At 41.1% G+C, this 25,439-nt stretch overlaps 1 protein-coding gene across 3 annotated transcripts in view; it reads left to right on the forward strand.

Moving 5' to 3' along the window:
- Positions 1 to 1,110: 1,110 nt before the first annotated feature.
- Positions 1,111 to 25,439, forward strand: part of adcy7 (adenylate cyclase 7) — a 28,342-nt gene continuing 4,013 nt past the window's right edge. The window contains exons 1-22 of one of the 3 annotated variants that reach the window (XM_076747705.1): positions 1,111 to 1,380; positions 7,176 to 7,373; positions 7,863 to 8,027; positions 8,753 to 8,902; positions 12,137 to 12,297; positions 14,604 to 14,715; positions 15,084 to 15,211; positions 15,829 to 15,987; positions 16,473 to 16,605; positions 16,793 to 16,981; positions 17,241 to 17,284; positions 18,442 to 18,501; positions 19,531 to 19,608; positions 20,614 to 20,683; positions 20,816 to 20,913; positions 21,068 to 21,152; positions 23,029 to 23,166; positions 23,327 to 23,434; positions 23,912 to 24,108; positions 24,271 to 24,379; positions 24,621 to 24,779; positions 25,024 to 25,170. In XM_076747705.1, coding sequence (XP_076603820.1) covers positions 1,216 to 1,380; positions 7,176 to 7,373; positions 7,863 to 8,027; positions 8,753 to 8,902; positions 12,137 to 12,297; positions 14,604 to 14,715; positions 15,084 to 15,211; positions 15,829 to 15,987; positions 16,473 to 16,605; positions 16,793 to 16,981; positions 17,241 to 17,284; positions 18,442 to 18,501; positions 19,531 to 19,608; positions 20,614 to 20,683; positions 20,816 to 20,913; positions 21,068 to 21,152; positions 23,029 to 23,166; positions 23,327 to 23,434; positions 23,912 to 24,108; positions 24,271 to 24,379; positions 24,621 to 24,779; positions 25,024 to 25,170 — 2,853 coding nt within the window. In that variant the 5' untranslated portion in view covers positions 1,111 to 1,215. Of the gene's footprint in view, positions 1,381 to 7,175; positions 7,374 to 7,862; positions 8,028 to 8,752; positions 8,903 to 12,136; positions 12,298 to 14,603; positions 14,716 to 15,083; positions 15,212 to 15,828; positions 15,988 to 16,472; positions 16,606 to 16,792; positions 16,982 to 17,240; positions 17,285 to 18,441; positions 18,502 to 19,530; positions 19,609 to 20,613; positions 20,684 to 20,815; positions 20,914 to 21,067; positions 21,153 to 23,028; positions 23,167 to 23,326; positions 23,435 to 23,911; positions 24,109 to 24,270; positions 24,380 to 24,620; positions 24,780 to 25,023; positions 25,171 to 25,439 lie in introns of those variants that run through there. The other 2 variants (XM_076747788.1, XM_076747822.1) reach the window with 2 other exon arrangements.

Raw genomic sequence — 25,439 nt, forward strand, 5'->3', positions numbered from 1 at the left:
GGAATGATGCGTACAGATATGGATTGCATATAAGCACACAACAAGTCACAAATCCACTTGTCTTTGGTTTGGGTGCCTGTTGTCCGTCGGCTGTGGACCTATCTTGTTTGTTACGTCATCTGAGGGTGAATAAGGTGGTTTGTGTGGCTTGTGGCTGTATAGAACTTCATTCACTGACATTGTATTGTTCAGTAAATGGCTCCAAAGCAACTGCTCTCATTAGCAGTGTCGCCCATCATTATTGCTGCTTTCTATGAAAGTTCTGGCAAATTGAGCAAGGACCCTGGGGTAAACAGAGATGGGGTTTTCTGGATTGTGGAAATTGTGGCGTACAGGTATGAATAAGCATGTGCTCATTGAGGGATCCGGATATTTATGTCTCCCTCTCACAGTATTCTCAGTGAGTCACTTGAGGTGCCTGATTACATTCTGCCTTTTTCAGTTGTGGCCATGTTCCTTTTCAGATCAGTGAAGCCAAATTTTTTTTATGTCGTATATCCTTATGAAACATTCAATATTATATATTATAACAAAAATATTGTTAATTTTAAAGTTTTGGCCGGTGTTTGTTTTGTTTATGTGTGCCACCAAACCTTCAGTAAAATTTTTTTTTTTTTCTTCCTCCATGTGCCTCTAAGGAGTGGAGCTTCCAACCTGGTGGGATTACTGGTGACCTTTGTTGCTGCCCTCACCAGCTCCTGTTTTCCTCTTGCTCTTCCTCCTTATCCCTCTCCTCCCCTTTCTTAAACTCCCCTCCCCTCCCCCTCTGTGTCTCCCAACCCCGGGCTTATTACTCAAATCCACTGAAGGGAGCAACACAGTAGCTGGCAAAGGATGAAACGGATCTGCCTGCCAACACCAGACAGAGGATAGAACACACAAAAGGACTAGCGAACGGGAGAGAATCAGAGAGAGACATACACACACACACACACACACAGAGGAGGACTAGTAGAGACAACTACAATGAAGCTGTGAGAGAAGCAACAACAACATTCAAGATGCCACGCCGAAGGAAAAACACAAGTTTCACTTGAGCATCATGAGCTAGCAAGGGGACCCGAACAGATCTCGAACTGTGGACTTCTACTGAACAAACTTCTGACACACACACACACACACACACACACACACAGACAAGGTGTGGAGAAACACACTCCTGCTCTCTGGGGCTCCTTGTTAAGACCTGATATGCCTCTCTAAGAAGTGTGAGCCATGCCAGCCAAGGGGAAGTACCTGTTGAACGACCAGGAGCTGAAAAATGAGGCACTGTACCGCAAATTCTCTTGCATCAGCCAGTATCAGCCGCTGGTGCTCCTGCTGGGCCTTTCCATGCTCGCCTGTGGAATCCTCCTCATCCTCTTCTTTGCCCTTCAACTGGTGAGTCATCACTTCCATGTGCTTGTTGAAAACTTTCGTTATTTAGGTATTTCAGGTATACAGTGTGAGCCACTTTTAAGCATGAAGGTTTTTCTTAATAAATGGAAAAAGATATCTGTGTTTTCTTCACTGTGCAGAAAACATTTAGCTGTAACTCAAAACCTGTGCATTAGACACTGAATGTGTGTAACATTATCCCACTAATCAGCAGCCATTGAGGCAGTGGGGTGATTAGCCATCGATCAGTAGTTCTTGTAAACTTCGGCCCATGAAATATGGTCATTGTCTGCAAAGAGACATTAAACAAACAATTTTACTATTCAACCGGCTTTAAACAGCTGGTGTGCTTCAGAGTTCAAAGTGTTAACTGTGTCACTTCAGGTCAAAATTTCTGTGAACTGGTAAATAACAGAAATAAATCAGAAGGGAGTCACGCTTATGTGTAGATGTTCACAGGGTAGCCATGGATGCATTTAACATGACAAAACATGGCACATGCAGTGCTATGCTATGCTATGATACTTTCTTGAAATCTAATTTGCCTTCTTTCTTTGTGTTTTTGTGCCCTTGCAATACACATGGTGTAAGAATGGGAGGAATAGCACAAGAAGAAGATAGTTGGTCCAAGGCAGAGTGTTGACATATGATGCAAACCAAGTTTGCGACTGTTGTCAGCTCATGGTCTCTTAAATGTAACAGTAGTACAGAGTAATTAAAGAACAATGCTGATACTGTGAATGGACCTTTTTTCTAACCAGTCTGACTTGACACTCACAATTGAAGTAACTTCACTAGTGTTTCTGTCTTTGAGCATGGCAGGTACCTCTGATATCAGCACAATGCATCTTATTGTGGACAGTACAATGGCAAGTAAATTGTGAAGCTAGTGCTGTTGTTCTAACTCGACTTTGACTGAATGGCTGCATTGACATTTCTCCTGAAACTTAAAAGTGACAGACTGTATGTTATACACCAGCCCTGATAATTATAACCCAGACCATAGTTACATTAAGCAGTGATCTGTTTTGTTTTTTTTTGTCAGATAAGCAAATTAAAGACATTAGAAAATAACTTTTTCTGAAGCCTAGTTCAGGTATTATTTTGAGCCACTATAAATGCTACTAATGGACTGTTGAGTATAACCTAAGTATAGAACACCTATAGTATAACCAGTACTGTATTATTAATACTGATTTAGACAATTTTGAGTTTAAAAAATCAGATAAAGATGTACCAGCCAATAGTGTGTATATATTTTTGCAAACAGTCTTAATGCAGATCCCTCAGATTTCTTTTCTTCTTTCATTTGTTTGGCCAAGATACATATTAAATGGGACATTTTACAGATGTAAAATCAACTTGTCAGTGCTCTCTGGTGGGGAAAAAACAATGAAACAATGAGTCGCTGTTTCTAAATTTCTTTATGCAATTTCTTTTTAACTTGTTGGCTGTCATGTAAATATATGTGTAATAAGCTAATATTACCTGATTTATCTGTCTAAACTTGGCTCTAGGAGGTTGATAAGACCTTGCAGAATTAGCTGCCTTTTTACAGATTTCAGCTAACTGAGGCTTATAGACCTTTTCACATTAGACATTTTGACTTGTCATCACAGGAAAAGCACAGGTGTAACAAATTACATTCACAACATGATGTTTTTACGACAGTGGTGAACAGCTTATATTACAAATGATACACTCGGTGGCAATTTTATTAGCCACGCCTGTACAATCTAATGCAATCCAATACATTGCTCAAAAAGTACCTATGATGCTCAGCTTTTGACGCTGTCATGGAGAGCTAAATTGTGATGCCACATCCAGGCTAGCCTCCGTTCCATTTGCTTCTCTAACTCAATGCAATCTCTCGTTCTGCATTTCTTTCATTGGTCTGTAATGTGTTTATGGAGTTTACTTTCCATTATCTAAGATAAATAGCATCAACTACAGTCGTTACCAACGGAAATGGGAACATTTGCGATCTTAACTAAGTTTACTTTGTGAGCACAGAAAAAGCTTTAGCAAACCGGCTCCCGCTCTGTCCTGCTGTTATTACAGGCATGTCTGAGCTAGCCACGACCGTCGACTCACTCACTGACTCGCCTCTTCTGTCGAGCCGTAAAGTTTAGCCCATGAACGTCGAGGGCTAATGAGAAATGGTTTGTTAAATGCTGCTTAATTATTAGTTTTTAGCATAGCACTGAGGTGCATTATATTGAGAGGTCTGTGTAGCCCCCCTTTCCATGTATGTAAAAATAATACCTCTCAGTACTATGTAGTCCAATACAACAACACCTTTGACCAAATCACCAGAAGCTGAACATTATGAGCTTTGTAAAGATAAAGGTTATGGCAGGGATATTGGATTGGATTGCATTAGATTGTTCAGGCGTATCTAATAAAGTGGCCACCCAGTGTTCATCACACAAAAACCGCTTGGACTTTGAATTGCAAATAGTCCAGAATTATATTATTGTCATGCTGTATTGACATATAGTTTACAAAAGTATGGAAATCAATAATAAAGAGGCATCAAGTCAGGCTTCGTGTCAGTTGTGTGTCGCTCTGAGGTGCGGACAGGATTGATTGAGTTGAATAGTGTATGGGGACTAATGTGGTACATTAGGACAGCAGCAGTAACTCAATGTGTAGAGAAACGGGATGTGGTTGGATGGGCAGTCTGAATCCCTATCCCCTAGCTTGGCTATGAAAATGTAACAAACGATGAAGAACCTGGTGAAAAATCTCTTCTCTCTTCACCACTACTTAAAAAAAAAAAACAGCACTTAACTCCCCTTCACTACTGGTGCAGCTTCCCAGAAGTGTGAATGAGTGAGTGATTGTATAACTGTTTGAAGGAGGAGGACATCACTGAAATAGACACGAAAATAGAGAATGCATATTTCAGTTGCTTTCCCTGGATTAGAAAAGAGGACAGCCTAGGAAGGCATCTATCAAACAAAACCAGGCACACGTTCAGTGATGCTAATGATTCTTCTCTGTCAGGAAATTGTCTTGCCATTCTCAGCGGAGAGGTCAGAGGCCAGGCTGAGCTGCAGAACAGTAGCCCTGGAGCTGGTCGTGCTTAAGTTTCGCTCAAACATTTTTCAGCAGAGGAATTGCCTGCTGTCATGGGGACCTGAGCACAAGTATATTCACTGAGGCACAGACTCCTTGCTAAACTGATTATAAACTTAAAAAACTGAATAGAAGAAAATGACTCAAGAAGGGTGGTTAAAACAGTGAGGCTGTCAAAGTGTAGAGAGTGTAATCGTGGTTCTGACTGTGACAGGAAAAGGCAGGTATTCATTGACTTTGGCTTGCTGTTGATTTTGGCTTGATGGCAGGTAGCAGAGCAGTCAGTCAGACCGGCAGTTCATATAGTGAACTGACAGCTTCTCTCACCAGAGATTGTATTACTTTCCCTTGTTGGAAAAAACATCTTAACCTTCCTTCTATTGTGTCGCTGCTGGCTCTGTGGCACAGTCGACATTTTGCTTGAACATTAAGGCCGTTCACTTTCACGCAGTCCTGTACAGGAGCATGTGTACACTCACACACTGAGTTGGTCTCTTGTTCATACATGCACACACACACAGCTATGTCCTGAAACTAAAAATTGTGACATTAAACATGCAAAAGTCACATAGTCACTCACTCCCTAATCCATTGCGGACGTACCATCACTCACTCCTTCTGTTCCTTTTTGCCTTTTTCTTCTTGGCTGTCTTCCTGCACACACAGTTGCCAGGGGTGCAGAAGGGTTATGAGAAAATGCTGGGATGGAGCTCTATAATGCTGTTGTTAAATGCAAAGGAGGGGCAGGGTGTCTGTTAGGGGGCGGCTACCGGTGTCAGAAAGCCACTGTCAACTTATATAACTTCACTCCAGTCGACATTGGATGAAGAGCAATGCTGAGAGGAAAACTGGCTGAGCCAATGTTACCAAGTGCCACTTGTGGCACCAGTCTCAGCTCTGATTGGATGGAGAGGTGGTATTAAGCAGCCTGTTGTTCGGGGTTCTTAAAATTGTATCTAAATACAGCGGATCTATATGTCTCCTAGAGCTGTGGGAGGATGTCTATGGATTGTATTTTTAATATAAGATGCAAGGGTCCTCCATACATGGTCCATGTTGCGTCATTTAACACTTGCTAATTTTCCAGCCACAGCAGCTTTGACCCCTGCCTTTTCTGTCTATAGCTCTTTCATACTGGCACAAACAGCGGACATGCACTACACAGCACAGTTGAAATATTACGGTTTTCTGTTGACATAAAGCACATAAATAACCCGCAGATATAAATACCGAAAGATTATACAGACACCAGTGTCATCATAATCCATTGTTTCATAAGTGGGAACAGTAAATGACGAGTGTGCAGATATTGCAGAGGAGTTCATGCGGTTTCATGTGAGTTTTTTAGTCCTCGTGTGCCATGCTTTCAACATTACAGCTGTGTCTGTTCACATGGTTTTACCTCCTATTCATATAGAATAATTGTTCTTTTTCCGCCTACAAAAAGGTTTTGTCAAGGCTCACAGCTACATAGAGATTAGAAAGTGCTTTAGTTGAGATCTGGCCTTTTCCAATGCTGCCATGGCAACCAGAAAGCTCAACATACAATGCAGAGATGGCCTTCTCTGAGCAGAGATCTATTAGCACTGACTTTGTGCATCTGTCTCACTCTTCAGCGCCCTTTTAACCCCTTGTTTTCTCTCGTGCTCTCTCTCCGACACCCACTCTCTCTCTCCCACTTATGCCAAGACAGTCACCCACATGTGCACGCTTGGACGAACATAGTTGTTGCTATTATGCACGCATTTACATGCACAATACACACACACACAGATATCCGCACAAGCGTAGACACATACATGTAAACAGGCTTCCTCGCACACACTCATGCACACAAATGCTGAATCTTTCCCCCTCATGCTTGCTTCTCACTGTACAGTAACTCAGTCAGGAAGATGGTGGCCTGGAGCGAACAGGACATGACGCAGAGACAGCTGTGAAGAAAACACTCCTACGTAAACCTCAATGCTTTGGATGAATATCAATGGCTCTCAGGAGCATCTTATACTCATCCAAAACCTCGGGTTTGCTTCAGAGAACAGATTAATAAGTCAGAAGCACTAGCAAAAACTACTGATTAAAAAGATAAGTAAGGGTGCAAGCATTTTCTTAATTTAGAGTAGACTTGAGTGTACATACAGAGGGATGGACAAAATAACAGACTTGTCATACAAAACAATGCAACAGTCCTGCAGTATACCAATTTGGTGAAGCCCATAATTTTGTTTTCTGTTGAGACTCATAAAGGTGTTGATTAGAGGGTGTACTTGTGGTGTTGTAAAGCAAATGTCTTGTAAACTTTTACAGTTTTGGCACTTTCCCAGTTGATGCATTTCACAATTTTTCAGTGTTTGATGTTGATGATGATCAGGCAGCAACTGCATGGTCTCTTTGTCACTTTACAGTTGCTTAATGTTGTCTTAAACACTAATTAATAAAATTTGCAACTGCCTTCTTTTAAAGCTGACACATACCAGTAATTGTAATTTGACTTATGTATATAGTATTTTATGAAATACCATTGCACTGCAAATGTGTCTGAACTGTCCAACAAGCAATATGATGTATGTCAAACATTTGAAATCTGCATGAGGACAAACAATTGTAACAAATGAACCTCATTTCTACTAACTGGAAGATATATGTCTAAGAAATGACTGTATTACTGTAATGAAATGTGTGTTTATTTTCCTCTTTCTCCCTTGCTGCTGGAGCAGAGTGCACTGGAACACTGTGCCTTTGTGAGCGTGGTGAGCAGCAGCCTGTGTGTGTTTCTGGCCGTGTTTGTGCTGGTGTGCACTGAGATGCTCTCACAGAGATGGAGGCGTCTGCTGGGCCTGATTATATGGGCCACACACCTCACCATGGGCTACACCTTCATCTTCAGCAGCCCCATCATCCTGCCTTGGGATCAGGTAACCTCACCTCCCTTTAAGTTATGTTTTTGTTGCAAATAACTTTTGATGATCGTGATCCAGGCCACGCAAACTTGCTGGCATGTAAATTGTACACAACAAATACAATCTGGACAGATGTGAAGAAGCTCTAGAAATATTTATTTTATTAGATCTAAGCTGTAATTCTTAAATATGTCCCATCTGTAATATTTGGATGACAGATCATTTAGAAAAAGGTTAAACTGGTTAATCAAATACTCCAGTGTGTGTGGTTATAATTTGGCCCTCTGTTTGCTGATAATAGCTCTATAGTGTTTGTTATACGGTAGGTATTACCTGACATCATACACCTCTTTTTCTACAAGTAATCTTTCAGTTTCATGAGATATGTGACCACACTTTTAAGGAACCAGATTACTCAAAGTGAGTGAATGAATGCAGCATTTAGTAGAATCTGATTTCGTGGCGGCACAACAGGCTGAAATAATGGAACCTTTATGTTTCCAGGTGCCTTTCTTTCTCTTCATTATCTTCACCGTGTACACCATGCTGCCATTCCAGTTGTGGTATGCTGTGGTGCTGAGCGTCATCTCCTCACTGTCCCACATCATGGTCCTCACACTGCGCCTCACCATTTACAGCGATACATCCACTCCTTACCTTGCCAACCAGGTAAAACCAGTTGGATAAAAACTATGCCACTGTGTTGTAGAAATGCTTCTGTGATGCTAGTGTATTGGTCTGCTAAGCTGTGTGTTGAAGACTTCAAGCCAATATGGGTTATATAAGGTCAATGTTCAGTATTTCCTGTAAATACTCTTAATCATTTTCACACTGTGAGATAATACTGACTGAATGGAACATGGACAGTTCTTCCAAAAGATGGCATAGGATCCACTGTACCTTTGTACTGGAAGCCAAGACTTTTTATATTTGTTTTTACAGTCCTATTAGCAACTTGAGACGCAAGAGTGGATTCGAGAGACAACGAAATGGATTGTTTAACAAGTTGCTAGTTTACATAACAATAAAATCCTGAATTAAAAGCTTAATCACCGTCAGACATCGTCAGTCTTTTTTGCTCTCCAAATGGACTATTCACCTGCATGCAACCACGGTCACTCAGACGTGATTGGTCAAAACTACTCGGACTATAAACCGAAACCAGAATGCTTATGGTACCAAAATCTTGTTCCTTGCACAGATTCTGCAGTCATATGCAGATATCTGAACTTAGAAATGAGATACAAAAATTCAAATATCAAAGTAAAACCACCAACAAAGTAATTTCTCACTTCCCAGATACGTGTGTGTCTGCGTGTGCACGTGTGAGTGCATACATGTATGTTACTGTGTCCATTTGAGCTCTAACATCTGCTACTTGTCTGTTTCTGTAGCTGCTGTCCAATGCAGTAGTGTTTCTGTGTGGCAGTGTGGTGGGAGCCTTCCATAAAGTCCTGATGGAGAAAACCCTGAGGCAGACCTTTCAAGACACCTTGAGGTGCCTGAGCATGCGGATGAAGCTGGAGATAGAAAAGAGACAACAGGTTAGTGTCATACACTGACTATTGAAGTTTAGTTTATAATGAAGAATAGCTACACTCTGTTTTATGCCATTAAATATGAAAGCATGTTACAATCTGTTACCAAAGCCTTTCAAAGTTTGTCTTACTATTTTAATGTATGTATCTTTAAAGTAAACGTGTTTATGTTGGATCATTTTATACGTGTGTGTAAAAACCCACCTGCTACTGTAACAGTCTACATAGATCCTCATTAAGAAAGGTATTGTAACAATGATCAATATATGCAATTTACAAACAACAAAACAATTACTGTAAACATATAAACAAAAATGATCTCCATCTAGATAAAAATAATCAAAATCAGGCAAAATGTAAAAAGTGAGTCTTTACAGTCTATGTGGTTTAAGGATTATTACGTTTATTTGGTTGAATTAGACCCACACTATATCCATATACACTCTCATCGAGCAGTGATTCATTGCATGATCCATACTTGTTAAAAGGTTTGATGGCGTACCACCGTTTCACTGGAGTCAGAGGAGAAGTGTCCTGTATACTCTGAGCCAGCTGTGATGAGCGTTTCAGTATCTTTTATTTTACTGCATCTGTATTTTTGTAAGCTCACTGAATGGAAACAAGCATTACAGACAAATGGTGGAAATATTTCGTCAGTAAGTGTTACTGCCATATTCTCAGAAATTTTTTTTCATCTTTAAGCTTTGCCTTTGGCTGCCCTCATGTTGACTCTCCCATGGATGTTTTCATTGTGACTAACAAATCCTTCTCAAATTAGATTTTCCTGCGATGCCTGTTAAATTAGATGCATCTGTGCTGACTTGCTTCGACTTCAGAGGCATTTTTAAAACAAATCTTCCCCTTTTATCATTTGTTATGACTGTTGCTTAGTATGAGACATAAAACGTGCTGACAGGGAAGCTGTGGTTCTGCCTAGCAGGACAGAAGGGAATGATATTATCATTAAGATTCAAACCTCCTGTTGTATTTGAAATGGGGCTGAGAAAAGGGAGCCTGTTGCACAAAGTTAGCCAAAGAGAACAGGGACATGGTGGGGGAAACCAATGAGAAACTCTCATTGTGCTCCCACATTCATTTCAGCAGCCCAGTACGTTGACGTTAGCACTCCCCCCTAATGAAATTCTGTTGAACACCACTGACCCTCCAGCCCTAGTGCTTTCCCATAAATCAAAGTAAATGTGTGTCACTGCATGCATTTAGTGACGCTTAGGAATTTAGAAATAAAAGACTGCTCACGTTTACAGCAGCATTATATCATGTGACGCATCCTGCAGCCGACCACCTTCATCTACACAAAGGCCACTTTATGAGAGGTGTGTTTTCATGTTTCAGACTCTGGGGAAACTAAAAGGGTCATTTGAACCCTGTAAGAGGTCAGCCAGAGTGAATGGGAGCAGGTCAGGTTGCAACCGAGGAGAGCAAGCTCCCATACACACACATACACACATTCTTATAGACAGACACACATACGCACAAAATGTGAAGCCTTTTGTGAGTATTTAACCCTTTTGACTTCTCCCACCCTTCATGTTGTCACAGTATGATTAAAAAGAAACACGTTTGGATTATTTTGGTTTTGGTTTGCCTATGCTAACTTAAAATGTCAAATTCAACTTTTAGATTTACTTTAGCTTTTCTAAAAAATTATTAAAACGGTGAAAAGCTGGAATGTTTTGAGTCCAAACATATCCACCTCTTTGCAGTAACCTTCGAAATTAATTTAAAGTGCAATTTCATTATTTTGAGTCCTTGAGATGTTTGTATAGCCTGGAGAGTGTCCATAAACACTCTAGGGAAATAAAAAGGCTCGTGACAGCACACTTGGCGTTTGCAAAGGGACACATGGAAAATTCATCTTTTCTTAAAACAAAAGATCCTCTGCTCTGATTACAAGTAATCTGAACTTTTGCTGTAATCCAAAGCACTGTGTCAGACCAAAAATGGACACAAGTCAGTAGCCACACAACACACCTTGCATACGATGACATGTAGTGGTAGCATGCCAAAGGGGTGGGGGTTATTTTCAGATCTGTTGACTTGCAAAAGAAAATTGAAGTGTCTATGAATGGAACCAAACACGAGAGATTCTTTAGAAGTTATATCCAGTATGGTGGTAGTACTATCAACAGGACAGTAACCTGGAGTATACAGTCAGGTTCAGAATCAGAATGTGCATGTCCTTAAGTGGTCCAGCTGAAGCCCAGAACTTAATCCCTTTGAAATTGAACATAACTATTCACACACACACACACACACACACACACACACACACACGCACACACACACACACACACACATAGACACACACTCCTCGTCCCACCTGACCTATCTTGTGCAAATATTAGGGAAAGAGTGAATCCAGAATCCAGACTTTATTAGCTGAAGGACATATTAATGATTAATGAGGTCTATACTTGAATACCTGTTTAAAAGTGACATTTATATTTCATTTGTAAGCACAGGTCAGAGTAAGACCAAACATTATGTAACATAGGTGTTTACTTCAGCAGTGTTTTCTCATAAATCTACAAGCACTAATTAATGCACACACAGAAACACGCACAGACGTCTCCCTCTCTTTATCATCGACACCTACTGGAACATACACACACACTTTGCTTTGGTCTCTGTCTATCTCTGTTTACATCCATATGTGCATTCTAAAGCCCTTTGCAGTGCCTGTATCATGTAAAGTGTATTTTGTACATGAATTTAACGAGCCTCAGCTCATCCTGTGTGGTCAGATGATCTAACCTGATGCCTTACCGGTGTTATGAAGAGAGATTAATCATTTCTGGAGAAGCTGCCTCTTCAGATTCCTGTCTTAATCAAGCCATTGAACTTTGAACACTCATCAGGCTGCTGGCTATTACTGCTGGTAGAGTATGAAACACACTTTAATACCTGTATGAACATGCTGGTTCTTTTATAAACCACCCCTACTCCAATTTCCAACTAAAAGGTGTGTGATGTGGTATAACTACACTAGCAACATAGAAGAGGAGACGGGCACAAATGAAATAAAAAAAAAAAAACTCAGATTCCTTTACTATTAATTGGATTTAATGAAAAACAGGTGCACAGGGCTCTGATGGATGCTTGCTGAGACAGAAGTTCATATCTGGATAATAGAGAGTTAGATGTTGATGAGGTGGGTCTGGGGGTCTGAGGTTATGTACTTATGATCATGCTTGCATGTGTGTGTGTGTATGTTTGCAGGAGAACCTGCTGCAGTCTGTGCTGCCAGTTTACATCTCCATGAAGATGAAGCTGGCAATCATGGAGCGCTTGCAAGACTGTAAAGACAAAGAAGAGCAGCAGCGACTCGTCAAAGATAACAACTTCCACAGTCTTTATGTCAAGAGGCATGAGAATGTCAGGTACAGCCACAAGCCACATTAAAATACATGGAAAGCCATAGATTTTCATTGATTAGACCGTGTTATAAAGGATCATCACATCATGGAAGCCTTGTTTTTCTTGTCAAACCATGCACTTAGAGGGATGGTTAAAAAGCCTGTCTTATTAATCAACCATCAAGACCTGTTGAGGACAGTCTGTCCTTTTTGTGTGTGCTCAATCTCAGAATTCCTCAGTTTCCTCACAAACACACAAAAAAGCAGATTTCCCTGAGCATTTCTCGTATGATCAGATCAGTATGTCTGTTTGTTTTCAGAACAGTGACCCAGTTGTAGCTCTTTGTTTTATGAGGGTTTCATTAATTTAGCAAGTGCTGACAGATATTTGGTCAGCTTAAACTGAACTTTGGCAGATGGCTCACCAGCTCATTTTTTCATATAACTGTAGGCAAGATTCAGTGTCTGCCTTGCATAAATATGGGAATTGCATCAATGTGTGTTTCTTAAGAGGAAAGTTAAAATTACCTTAACTTAACCTTAATGCAGTTTTGTTTGTTTCTTTGTTTTTTGTCAGTGTTGGCAGTTTCATTTTAAAGAACAATTTCACTTCAGATCGGTTGAAGTGAAAGATGTAATTGTGGCCTAGAATCCAAGTGAAATGGCAGCACAGATGGCAAAAGCATACAGAAAATGACTGGGCTGCTAATATTGTCTTTCAGAATGTTTAGACACTAAACCTTTGGTCTTTACTAATCAAGACATAATTATGAAGGTATCGGTCGTGTTCATTTAGAGCCACAGTAAGAATGTGTTGAATGATAGGCTTCCCCCCTGACCTATCCCTATAATTACCCCAGTCAGACCAGTCATTCACTGTGCTGTCTGTCTCATGAAGCACCTGGCCATTTTCAGTCAGGCAGTGGAACACCGTCGGGTCAGATGCAGTGTCTGTGTCCCTCTGCTGGTCAGCAGACAGCCAGTTGTACTCAGGCCAGGCGGCAGCTTTTAACCAGTCAGCGATGGTAATCAGCCCTGGATAGATGTGATGCATTACACATTGAATTAATGCAATAATAGCCTACATTTAGTACTCTGTGGAACTCTATCACACACACGCAGGTCAATGGATGTTTGTGTTGGACTTTGATTGAATATTTCTGTACATAGTTTGAAATGATGTAAGCCCTGGTTATATTTGTATTTCGCTGTTACATCAGTTGCAGAAAGATCTGCGATATGGCAGTGAGTTTCCATAAATGGGCATCTCAATATTGTGTATTTCCCATCATGTGGTAATTGACGTACATAACATTCATCACAGTAACAGACATGTCCAGTAGCTCAGAGATGGGCATAGTGTTCACAAAGGCTTACATTGCAATGGTTAGAGTTTCAGGTCTCAGTGTTGCCAAACATGCCAAGACAGGGAGGCAGGTCAGGTGCTCGGTGTGGGCTGGGCTTTTGCCAAACTTCCAGCTGTTTCTCCTTGTGGTGTTGGAGTGTTAAAGAGGTCAGATGAGATATCAGTGTCCTTCTGGGGTCTGCTGAATGGAAGCTCCAGTTACACTAAGCCTGTGATTCAACATCGAACCAGACAGACCTTTTAATCAGTCACTGATCAGGTCTGCTAGAGGTTAATGGGAGATGGGTCAGGAGCTTTTTACCTGAAATCCTGTGCCCCAGTTCAGGGGTCATAATGGTCATAATTGGTCATAATGGCGTAAAGTTGTGCAGAGAATTCAGGCCCAAATTTTGACACAAATGGTGGAAGCTTTATGGCCTCTAGTATTCTTCAGTCCACTCCACACTGATCAGTAGCTAACAGTGCATCCAGGTGGCCCACGTCAGTTTGTAAAGTTAATTGACTGATTGAAAAAGCCGTTGCATGGATGATCTCCCAATATTTGTTTTTCCTTAGCAGCCTAGACTGGATGTAAATCACAAGGCATTACAGATCGACAGAAGTGACATGGATATGTTACCATTGCTCAGCGGCCATCCATTGTGTTGAAATTAAACGCCATAACTCAAACCTGGAAACTTCTTTTTGAATAAAAGTGCAGAGTCTGCGAAGCCTGAAGTCTTCTACAGGTCTCACCTGTGGATATGGACATTGATGGATGCCACACTTACTGTGGTTTATCTAGATTCTACAATTAAAACTGTGACAAATAATTAAAATTAGAGTATTTCATTTTTGTATGTGAAAATATATGAAAAATAGTCCACTTAGTAAATATATTTATTCTAATTTCAGGCTTAATGGCTAGATGGGTGTTATGTATTTGTGTGTGTTACATTCTCATTGTATGATTTCTGTCTTTCAGTATTCTCTATGCTGACATTGTTGGCTTCACCCGATTGGCCAGTGACTGCTCTCCCAAAGAGCTGGTCATCATGCTCAATGAATTGTTTGGCAAGTTTGACCAAATTGCCAAGGTGAGTCATCATTTAGAATTTCTTTCTGCCATTATTACAAACAGCATTGGACTTTAAGCTTTAGAGATTGTAGCAGTGATATTGTAAAGATTAGAGTAGTGTGGTTGTGACAGGAAGATTTCTGCTAAACCTTAAGCTGGCTGGAAAATCTGGGTTGGGCACTTGTACAAGGACACACTGTCTTATCAAACCATGACCAAGGCACTTAAACCTCAGTAGTACAATGTAGTAGTGTACTCATATCCTGTCTATCTGCTTACCCACATATTATGCAACCAAGCAACTTTTTAAATAGATTGCGTGGTTGCATAAAACTGGATATAAATATATATATTGGTTTCTCCTTTGTTGTTGCTCATTTCTTGTAGGAAAACGAATGCATGAGAATCAAGATCCTTGGAGACTGCTACTACTGTGTGTCAGGGCTGCCAGTCTCTCTGCCTAAACATGCCAAGAACTGTGTCAAAATGGGTCTGGACATGTGTGAAGCCATCAAGTGAGTTTGTGCCAACCTTCGTTCTCAACTCTGATTGCAGCAAATAGCATCTCTCAGTGTAACTCTTCAAAGAGATGTGACAAGCACATTAGGTTTGAGATGAATTATGTAAATAGATAAAATGTGTGAAAAGCTATTTGGGGCACCTCTCAATGAATAGTGTGGTATATCTGTAATGGTGGACTGCAGGGTTAGTCATTCTTAGTCACGTCTGTAGTTTAGGGAAACACTTTGTGTGACTTAAAGAATCTTGTGTGGTAATGCACAGAATTGCATGTGTTGAAAATGACATGTCATTTTAAAGAATGTATTACAGCAGTAGGAAGGTCTGAGTAAGTGTTGAGTCTGCTCTAGTGGATGATGTTTTATTTGCAGGTGTTGAGAATAGGACTTGGACCAGCTGCCCAGGACAGAAGCCACTTTTCTTTACTGTACTGTTAGAATTGAAAGGACCCTTAACTCAGTAACATCGTCCTTTGTTTTGTTGACATTTCGCATATGGAAAGGATCGTAGACTGTTGTAATGTCATGTTAATGTCCCTTGAAGGACTGCGTTCTGCATATGGAAACAACCTTCAACAGCAATGAGGTTGAGTCTTGCTGTGAAACTCCTCCAGACAGGTACGCGAAGCCACAGGAGTGGATATCAACATGAGAGTGGGCGTGCACTCGGGCAACGTGCTCTGCGGTGTGATTGGCCTTCGCAAGTGGCAGTTTGACGTGTGGTCGCATGATGTCACGCTGGCCAATCACATGGAGTCAGGAGGCCTTCCAGGGTAAGTGGTACCACTTATACATATCTGAATATCATATTCATCATGTTTCCTTACACGAGTTTGAGGTTGAGGTTTGTGCAAACTTGCTGTTACTGTGGAACGTCAAAACTACTCACGATATTACTGACAATAAAAGCTGCATCATAATTAGTTTCACATCCAGCATGGGAAATCTATTAACAGCCATCAACATCTTCTTAGATTAATTGAGATATGGCAACATTTCTTAATGTTAATCATCGACCAATCACCGACATGGCAAAGGCTTTCAATCACATTGATACAAAGTAAAATTGTCATAGGAATTAAGATATGCATTTGCCCACATCAGGTTATCGTCTGGTGCAGCTTTGCCGCTTTGTTCTTTGACGTAAATTAACAAATTAACTGAATAATTCCAAACGCCATAAAGTAAAAGACATTAAGTATTTTACAAACGCCATGCAAAAAATGTCATTGTTTCTCCTGCTTTCCAATACTATTAGACGTGTCCACATCACAGAGGCGACACTGAAGCACCTGAACAAGGCTTATGAAGTGGAAGAGGGAAACGGCTACCTCAGGGACCCCTACCTGAAAGAGCTCAATGTCCAAACCTACCTGGTCATTGATCCACGGGTGAGTTCTCTGCCCATTGTACTTGAAATTGCACATTGTGAGGAGTGAATGAGAAATATGGAGTATTTGAAAACACCTTTTTTTACATACAATTGCTGGTATGATGCTGAACCATTTTAAAGAAATATAATAACTTGAATCATATAAAACATTTTAAAACCTTGTGTGTGTGTGCGCACGTCTTAAGTCTAAGGACCCATCACTGAACAGCCGTAGTGCGCCTAAACCTCGGGTGAATGATGGTCTGAAGATGCGGGCATCTGTGAGAATGACCCGTTACTTGGAATCTTGGGGAGCCGTCAAACCCTTTGCCCACCTTCAGAGCCGAGAGGGCTTCACCACAGACACCATTGTCAATGGCAAATCACGCTGCAAGGTAAGCATGTTTGCTGTTGTGAGTTGTTATTAAGGCAAGCTACTCCTCTGCTGGAGCCCACGTTAAAGCAGAGCTCCTTTTTGCTGTGTACTGATTTAAACACTTCTGATAAATAACTGCATAGCATAGAGATCTTTAAGACGAGCAGAATACACTCAGTTACTAAAGGTAATAATTCTCTTCAGTGTTTCTCAAATTCCTGCAGCTCTCCCATCATCACGCTTTCTCATTAGGTCAATGTTGTCCCTGTCTTTTCCAGGACATCCCTCTACGATCAGCACCTGGCTCCAAGATCAGTGAGAGGTGAGAGCAACTCTGAGCTGCTACAGTTGCTACAAAATGAATTCACATGTTAAGTCCCCATTTGGTGACTATTATTATTTTAAGATACATTGAACTGTAACAATGTGCTCACACACATTCGCCCTGGACGTCAGCCCATCTAACTAATCTGTTGCTCAATAGCTTACCAGCGGCCTGCAACAGAGAGAGAGTGTGTTTCCCATCAACTTTCCCTGCCAGGACATTCCCATCTGTTCATAGAATCTCAGTTGGTCATCAGTTCATCACATTTCATTGATAATATTCCATTAATACAGTGTATCAAAGCATTTAGAAGGACACACTATCATTACATTATTGCCAGTGTTCAGAGATCATCATAATGTATAAGATGAATTCTTTTCTTGGGACCTTTTGGGACATTTTGGAGGAATGATGTCACTGCGTGTTCCTAAAACAGAAGAAGTGTTCTTAGAGGAGTTAGTCTCAACCTGCAAATGAAACATTTGCCAACAAAATGACGTCACTGAGGGTCTGCTTGGTACAGCTGTGCTGCATTGGCAGTCATTTCCTGCAGAGTGGTGGGAGTGCTGCGCTCTATGAGGAGCCCTTCCATTAGCCTCAAATAATGCATAGACAAATTGATTATGGTTGTAGCTCATAATGGTTAATTCTCCTTTCCTGTCTGGCACAGGCAGTAAGCGTAAGGACAAATATTTGAAGTGTAGCTGCTGATTCGTGGGCTGGACTCACCTACACAAACAGTGTGGGCTGGAGTAATGTGATTAGAAGAGATAAGTGTGTGCCTAAAAGCACGAGCATTCCACCCCGTGAGAGTGGAGGTTTGTTATCACGGAAATTGTTCATTTCATTCATGTATGCACAGTCCACTGTGGCAGAGGCAGCAGCTGTCGAACATGTCTGAGGCTGAAGTGAAAATGAAATGAGCTTCACCCTCTCAAGCTTGATGACGTTACAATATATAGAGTATATTTTTTCTGCGGTTAAAAGTAGCAGTTGTGACTGTGCTACTCCTGTTCACAAGCGTCGAAATGTCATTAACACTTTTAGATGGATTTTCACCTTTATTTCATTAGTGGCCCTGTGTTTGTTTTTTTGGCGCCGCACTGCTCTGTTATGATGAATTTGTGTTTGTGTCTTATGGTGGGCCCTCACAGCTTTGATGAGTCTCTAGAAGAACCATTCTCCTTGCCCACCCCTCCGTTCAGCAGCTATAAGTGAGTGCGGCCTTCATGGCCCGCAAGGTCCTCATTCCCTCAGTGCAGTAGTTCTCAACCTTTTGGCTTGTGACCCCTAAAAATAAAAACGAGTGGATGCTTGCTCACAGCCACATGTTTGAAGTGTAAATGAGCGTTGACATACTGTAAGTAATGCTTTAGTGTTTCCACCATTTTTTTAAAATGCAGATTATTTCCCAGCAATCATTGTGCTTCATGCAGTTTTCTAAAAGGAATTATTTAAATATTGTTGAATTGATTCATTTTGTGGGAGTAGAGTTAAAGGCTAAAATGAGTCATTTATCACAAGACATTATAAAAGAGCTAATGCATTACATATAAAACATTACCCACTCTAAATTTCTAATATAACAGATACATTTCTAATATAACAGATAATTTACACCAAATGTTTTAATCATTCTGTGAGTCCCACACCCCAAACAATGTCTCTGTGGTGTCCTGACCCACAGGGTGAGAACTATTGCCTCAGTGGAGAGCCTTGCTGTCCCAACACTAACCTGAGCAGTGGTGTAATACTATTTCTCTTCTCACCGTTTCTCATTCCTACCTCTTTGTAACAGGGCAACTAAGATCTCAAAAGCCAGCAGAAACTAACAAAGGTTACTTTGTTAGTGGACTGACATGCTCCTATTAACACTGATCACTCACTGGGGCTTAAGTGTATCTGGGTCTGTGCATCTGTGTGAGTGTTTCCTTCCTGTTAGAGTAGGGGGTTTCCAAGCAGAAGCACGGCAGAAACAATCTTGCGGAGTCCCACAGAGATCATTTAACACCCAGCATTCCGTATCCAGATCACTCCCTCTACATAACTCTCTCGCAGGCACAAACCATGTTTCTCTTTTCTCACTAATGCTCAGAATGGCATTAACCACGTTGCCTCCCGGCACAGTTAAACTGGACCTGCATGACCTGATCTGGTTTTCCAGCATCTGTTCCAGTCCACTTGTGTGTTTCAGCGCCCGCCCGTCTGCCTCTTCCTAATTGTCTCTGTGCTTTCCGGTGCAGGAACAAATCCCAGAAGAGTAAGTTTGATGAGGAGCTACACAATGAGATGACTACTACCATAGATGAGCTCAGCAGCAAGTAGGTCCATTTTTACAACAAATCACATTTTATGCATGTAGTTCATTTATTTCATATTTCTGAAAAATATGACTAAAGGTTATACCTCTGCTGCAGTGTCCTGTATGGGTTGAAATTTCACCAATGATAGAGCACCTGCTGTGACATCACTGATGTTTTACAGAATACTGAACATTTAGTCATGCCAATTTGGCAAATTTCTCATATCCAGATGTTGTGTGTAGCTTCTTAGTCATGCTAACGGTATAGCTCTGGGGATGGCAGTGTTGGTTTGTCGGCTGTTTAGTAGGTCGCTTCGCCCCTTTGGTCCAGACTGAAATATCTCAATCCTGCTGACATTGGTGGTCTCTGACTTGTCCTTCAGTGTCACCATGAGGTTCACATTTGTGGTTTTGGGTGAAATGTCTCAACAACTATTGAATGAAATTTGGTACAAACATCCTTGTACACCGCATGATTTGTGTTGCTAATTAGCAAATGTTAACACTAAATTAACATGGTAAACATTATGCCTGCATAACATCATATGTTACCATTGCCATTGCGAGGATGCCGTCATGCTCAAAGCACTGCTTCTCCTAAATATAGCCACATGCAGCTGCTAGCATAGCTATAGACTCTTGGTACCATGTCTTTACAAATATTTGAGTTATTATTGTAGCATATTGACATGAAGATAGTGCTGTCAAAAATCATAATCACCTTTACTTTAAGTTCAGCTTCGACCAATTTTTTCTTTGTAAAAAGTTTTACTTTTTTAGCAAGGTGATATTTGTGACATCACTGATGATAGAAAACATGTGGCTTAACTTACAAAAATAGTCACAATAGAGATCATTAACTTTTGACACTTGAAGTGTAAAAGTCAGGCCAATTATCCATTCTATCTTAATTTTTCTGTCCTCTAACCCTCCTTCCGTGTTTTTTTCTCCGTCCTTCCTCCTTTTTTCTTCCCTCCCTTCCTTCCTTCCTTCCTACCTTCCTTCCCTCCTTCCTCTCTTGCAGGCAGTGGTCTAAGTCTGAAGAGAGTGGCAGTTTAGCTCTGTGGTTTCCAAAGAAAGATTTGGAAAAACAGGTTAGTTGGAAAAAAGCTGCAAATACATCATTGAAAGCATTTATAATCCCACATTGTCATACATTTCCATTCAAGCTTTTTGGGGTTGAACAAGAGATTCAGGTTCAGGTGTTCTCTTTGTCCTCTTCCAAGTACCGATCCCTGGATTTGCCGATGTTCAGACACTATGTTGGCTGCGCCACCTTCATCTTCCTCTGCATCTTTTTGGTTCAGATGTTTGTCACAAAGGAGTGAGTATGACCAGATTTCCTTTTGTAATTTACCATCAAAGTTGGGAAACAAGGGAAGAAGGAACATATGATGAAGATAATTGAACTGACAGGAAAAGAGCAGACAGGGGGCTGATTTTTGACATGGTTCTACTCTGGTTTTTATCTCTCTCAGTCGACAGATGTTGGGAATGTCATTTGGAGTATTGGTCTGTGTGCTGCTGCTGATCCTGGCCATCTGTTTTGCTGGTCACTTTCAGGTCAGTGTGTTAAAGTTACAATTTCAAAGATTTTCATTAAAGTAAATATAAAAGGCACAGTTGCCAAATGAGGTAGCACAATGGAGTCAGTGATGAAAGTATTGCAATATTTATATATTTGCAGCATTATGAACTGGGTGCCTGTCAACATTCCCAGAAAAAATGTTGTATTAAGTTACTGCTAATGCAAACCAAACATTTCCTTCTGCCGCACTTTTACATGAAAAGCATTTAACTGGTGAAATACGAGTTGACTTTTATAATGAGTTGGTCGTAGGAAATGTGTTTGTCATTGAGCTTTGCACTTACCGCTATTGTTAATCAAAAATGTGTTTACAAAGCAAAGCAACCCTCATTTTTTTGACAGTGGATCAGTTTGAGATCTTGCCAGGGAGTAATGGAACAAGACAGAGAGCCACAGTGAGCTGTTAGAGGCGACAGGCTGCACACCTCCAACTGCTCAGCAATGTAACCAGTTCCTTCAGTTTCACTGTGCCTGGCTGTTCGTAGACTTAAGCCATGTGCAGCATAAAATGAGATCACGGTTGCTCACAGAAAGATGGAAAAGGGGCAGTTGTTGTCTGACTTCTTTATTAAAATGCTAGGTTTTTTTTGCTGCTCCCAAGATTCTGCGACCTGTAGTTTAAAGCTGCACTTCATGTTACCAACGGTAACCACAGGTGTCACTAAATCAACCAGGACTGAAATCTTACATATTGCAAACTTAACTTGTGTTTTAAAATTAACATTTACCATTAGATATTCAGGTGACTGAGGTTCAAGTTTTGGTCTTCTTAGGCAATTTATGCCAGTTAGCATTTAGAATTGTAGACATTGGCAGAGCAAACCGACCATACCTCTTAACAGCAACCTCTCATCCCTCACTGGATGCAGCTCAGTCTAAAAGCGTTATCGTTTGTCCAGCAACACATGCTAATGTTCCAAACTGTATAATGTTGGCCTGGTCCTGACCCACATTGTGTGTGTATGACTCACAAGTGTGTTTGCTCTAAAGAGTTATTCAGTTAATTTTATTTCTTTGTGTTTGCAAAGTGAAAATGAAATGTGAAATTTGTTAGAGATTTTTATATTTTTGTTGTATGAAGGCCACACAAGACAAATACAGCAGAATGCAGCAGGCCTTCAGGAAAAATGCAGTGTTACTCACCATCTGTCAGAAGCCTTCTGTAAGCTTAGTCTCCAGTATTTGGGCTGTATTATCAACCAAGCATTAAACAGATGAGAATTTTTAAATTGGTAACAAAATTGTAGAGAGGTTGTGTGTTAATAAGCTTGTGGTGAGATTGTGGCAACTTTTTCCATCGTCAAGGAATGAAGTTTGAATCTCAGAATAAATACATTCTCAGTCAGGTGGTGTGTGAGGTCAACAATGGTTTGGTGTTAAACTGCAATATTCCTCAGAAAAAAGTTCCTGTATTTGGCCAGGTGTTTTTCATGTTCATGCAAACATGAAATTATTGTTTTAGTATTCCATAATGCATTCTTCACGTAACAACTGTGAGAGCTTCGTAGGTCAAAAACATAACACAATGTATTACAACAGGCGAGCATTCAGCTAAATAAAGGCAAGGGTGAATGGAAGGTGTGTACATGTGTGTGTCACTGTGGCACAGTTAGCCAGTGTCAGTCTGGAGACATGTCATGGAGGCTATCCCTTGCATTCACTGCACTGTAGCTTTCTATATCTAACCTACTGACATTCGGTCCTTGACAAACAGTGGTTTCTCTTCTCAGACAGATTCTCTCACTGGAAATAGCCAGCGATGAGTCGCTCACACATGATGTCTGAAGATGAATGCCTCCGCTTGTCATACCTGTTTGTGGCTTTCCTTATGTTTTCTTTATTCCCCCGCAGCGGCTGTTTCCAGAGAAGCTGTCGAGGTGCCAGTGGCTGCCAGCTGTGTCGGAGGCGGTGGTTAAGCGGCCGTGTGTGCGCCTCCCTCTGGCCGCCGTCACTACTACGGTCATCATTGTCTTGGCAGTGTTCAACCTGGTGAGACTACACTCACATGCTGAGTGTCAAGAGAGGGGTCATTATTTATACACTCTGCTATTTCTAGCCGTGCCACACTTCAGAGCTGCCATGCCGAACTTGAATGCTGCCAGCTGTCCAGCGGTTGCTTGTCAGTCAAATCTTTTTTATCCCCCTGCAGTGCTTCATTCAGACACGTGTCACAGAATGTCCCGGTGATATTTCTGACTTGCCTCCAGCAAATCTTTCCCATGAGCAAGAATTAGAGGGAGATCTCTTCTACCTGCCTGTGAGTGATGGATTTGTTACCCATAGACAATAATCACATGGTAAAATGTAATGTTTTTTTCATATCAGACTGGATCACCATGTGTTTAATGGAGTAACAGAGGGCACAATGTCAGGAGGGTGGATTTGTGGATCTACATGACTTGAGTGTCTGGGCTTTTCAACAATGTTGAAGGGGTTAATGCCCCCCCCCCCTTTTGCATTGGAGGGGGGGACACCTTATCAAATATGTTTGATTCATATAAAAAATGAATGTATATTTTGACAAAATTACAGTTATAGTAGTTATTGAAAAATACATTAATAAAGACCTAAAAATCCTTATCTCTGCTTACAACTACAGGATAAAATGTTGTAAAACATTTTAGAAATTGTTTGCATACTGCTAATAAATGCTAAATAGGGGTTGTCACTAGATTGGTTGCTAGCTGTTATCTGAACGTGGTCTAATACCATCCCTCGCCTTTCTCTCCCTCAGTACTCTGTGTACTGCTGTATCCTATCGCTCATTGCATGTGGAGTCTTCCTCCGTGTAAGCTTTGAGCTCAAAGTGCTCTTCCTCACCCTGGCTTCGGCAGCATACTACATCATCATCCTCAGCACCAAGAGGGATCTCTTCGTGGCCTATGGAAACGTCCTCTATTCTCACTTCTCTAGCAACTGGAACTGCAGCAGGTGGGCCTGAATGTAGAAAGTGTATCAGAGCAAGCACCACCGTGTGACCACATCATCCATCAGTGCTGAAGAAGACATTATGTTTATAAATTTCATGCTTGCACAGAATAATCATATATGAACATGAAAGTGAAGTCCATGAAGGTTCTGCTTTGTTTACAGAGAAGATGCATCCATCCTGGGAACCATAGGGCTGGTGAAACACCCCCAGGTGATGAGCTGCATTTATATCACCCTGTTCCTGGTCACTATGCTCATCATCTCACAACAGGTAATCTTCATCAGTCTGTCCTTCTTTCAGTTCCCTTCCCATTTTTATCCCTCACACCCCACACATGTTCACATTACAATCATTAAAGTTAAGTTTTTTTGGTCATGATGTAGCTGTGTATCTTTGACATATTTGTCTGTCCCTGCTGTCCAGCAATTATAAAATGAAGTTTGAATGAAGAAATCAACGTATCAGCAATAAGTTATGTTTTCTTTCACCTCACTGTGTTTGTGCCTGCTAGAACGAGTCCTGCTTCCGCCAGGACTTCCTGCTAAAGTATAAGAACCGCACAGAGCAGGATGAGATCGAGACCAGGGAGAACCTGAACCGCCTGCTGCTGGAGAATGTGCTTCCAGCCCACGTGGCAGCGCTGTTTGTAGGGGAGAATAAAAAGAACGAGGTGAGGCTTCACTCAATCTGTTTCTGTGCTGAGAAGGATGCCCTGATGGGAAATTGGTAAACCACAATTCATCCTGTATTATGATCAGGGGCTCACTGTATTCAGCAATCATTCACCAGTGGAAAGGTTAATTCTCAAAATGTAGAGAGACGGGGCCTTATGTTATCAATGGAAGGGGCCAAACAGTCCCAGGCTCCTCCTGGGTCAACCAGTAACTTTATACTATTGGGTTTTTTCCTGGCAGGACCTCTACTACAAGTCCTATGACTGTGTGTGTGTGATGTTCGCCTCAGTGCCGGATTTCAAAGAATTTTACACCGAGTGTGATATCAACAAGGAGGGCCTGGAATGCCTGAGGCTCCTGAATGAGATCATCGCTGACTTTGATGAGGTCAGTAAGGCAAAGAGGGACGAGAAAAACCTGTGTTTCATCCTCATCCCTAAATCTGTTTCCCAAGCACTTCTCCATGATTCATGGCAGGTGTGTCTTTAAAGCCCCAATCTGTCATCGGCAGTTCTGTTTATGCACTCATTCCAGTTCCAAATGTAACCCTGGTGATTGGGCTGTAACAGTACAGGATCATTAGCTGAACTCGTGCTTAAGAATCAGGAACAAATACCGTAATTGATCAGACTTTTTGTCTTTCTCTAACCCGACAG

This window comes from Chaetodon auriga, chromosome 1 (assembly GCF_051107435.1).
Source record: "Chaetodon auriga isolate fChaAug3 chromosome 1, fChaAug3.hap1, whole genome shotgun sequence".
Taxonomy (NCBI): Eukaryota; Metazoa; Chordata; class Actinopteri; order Chaetodontiformes; family Chaetodontidae; genus Chaetodon; species Chaetodon auriga.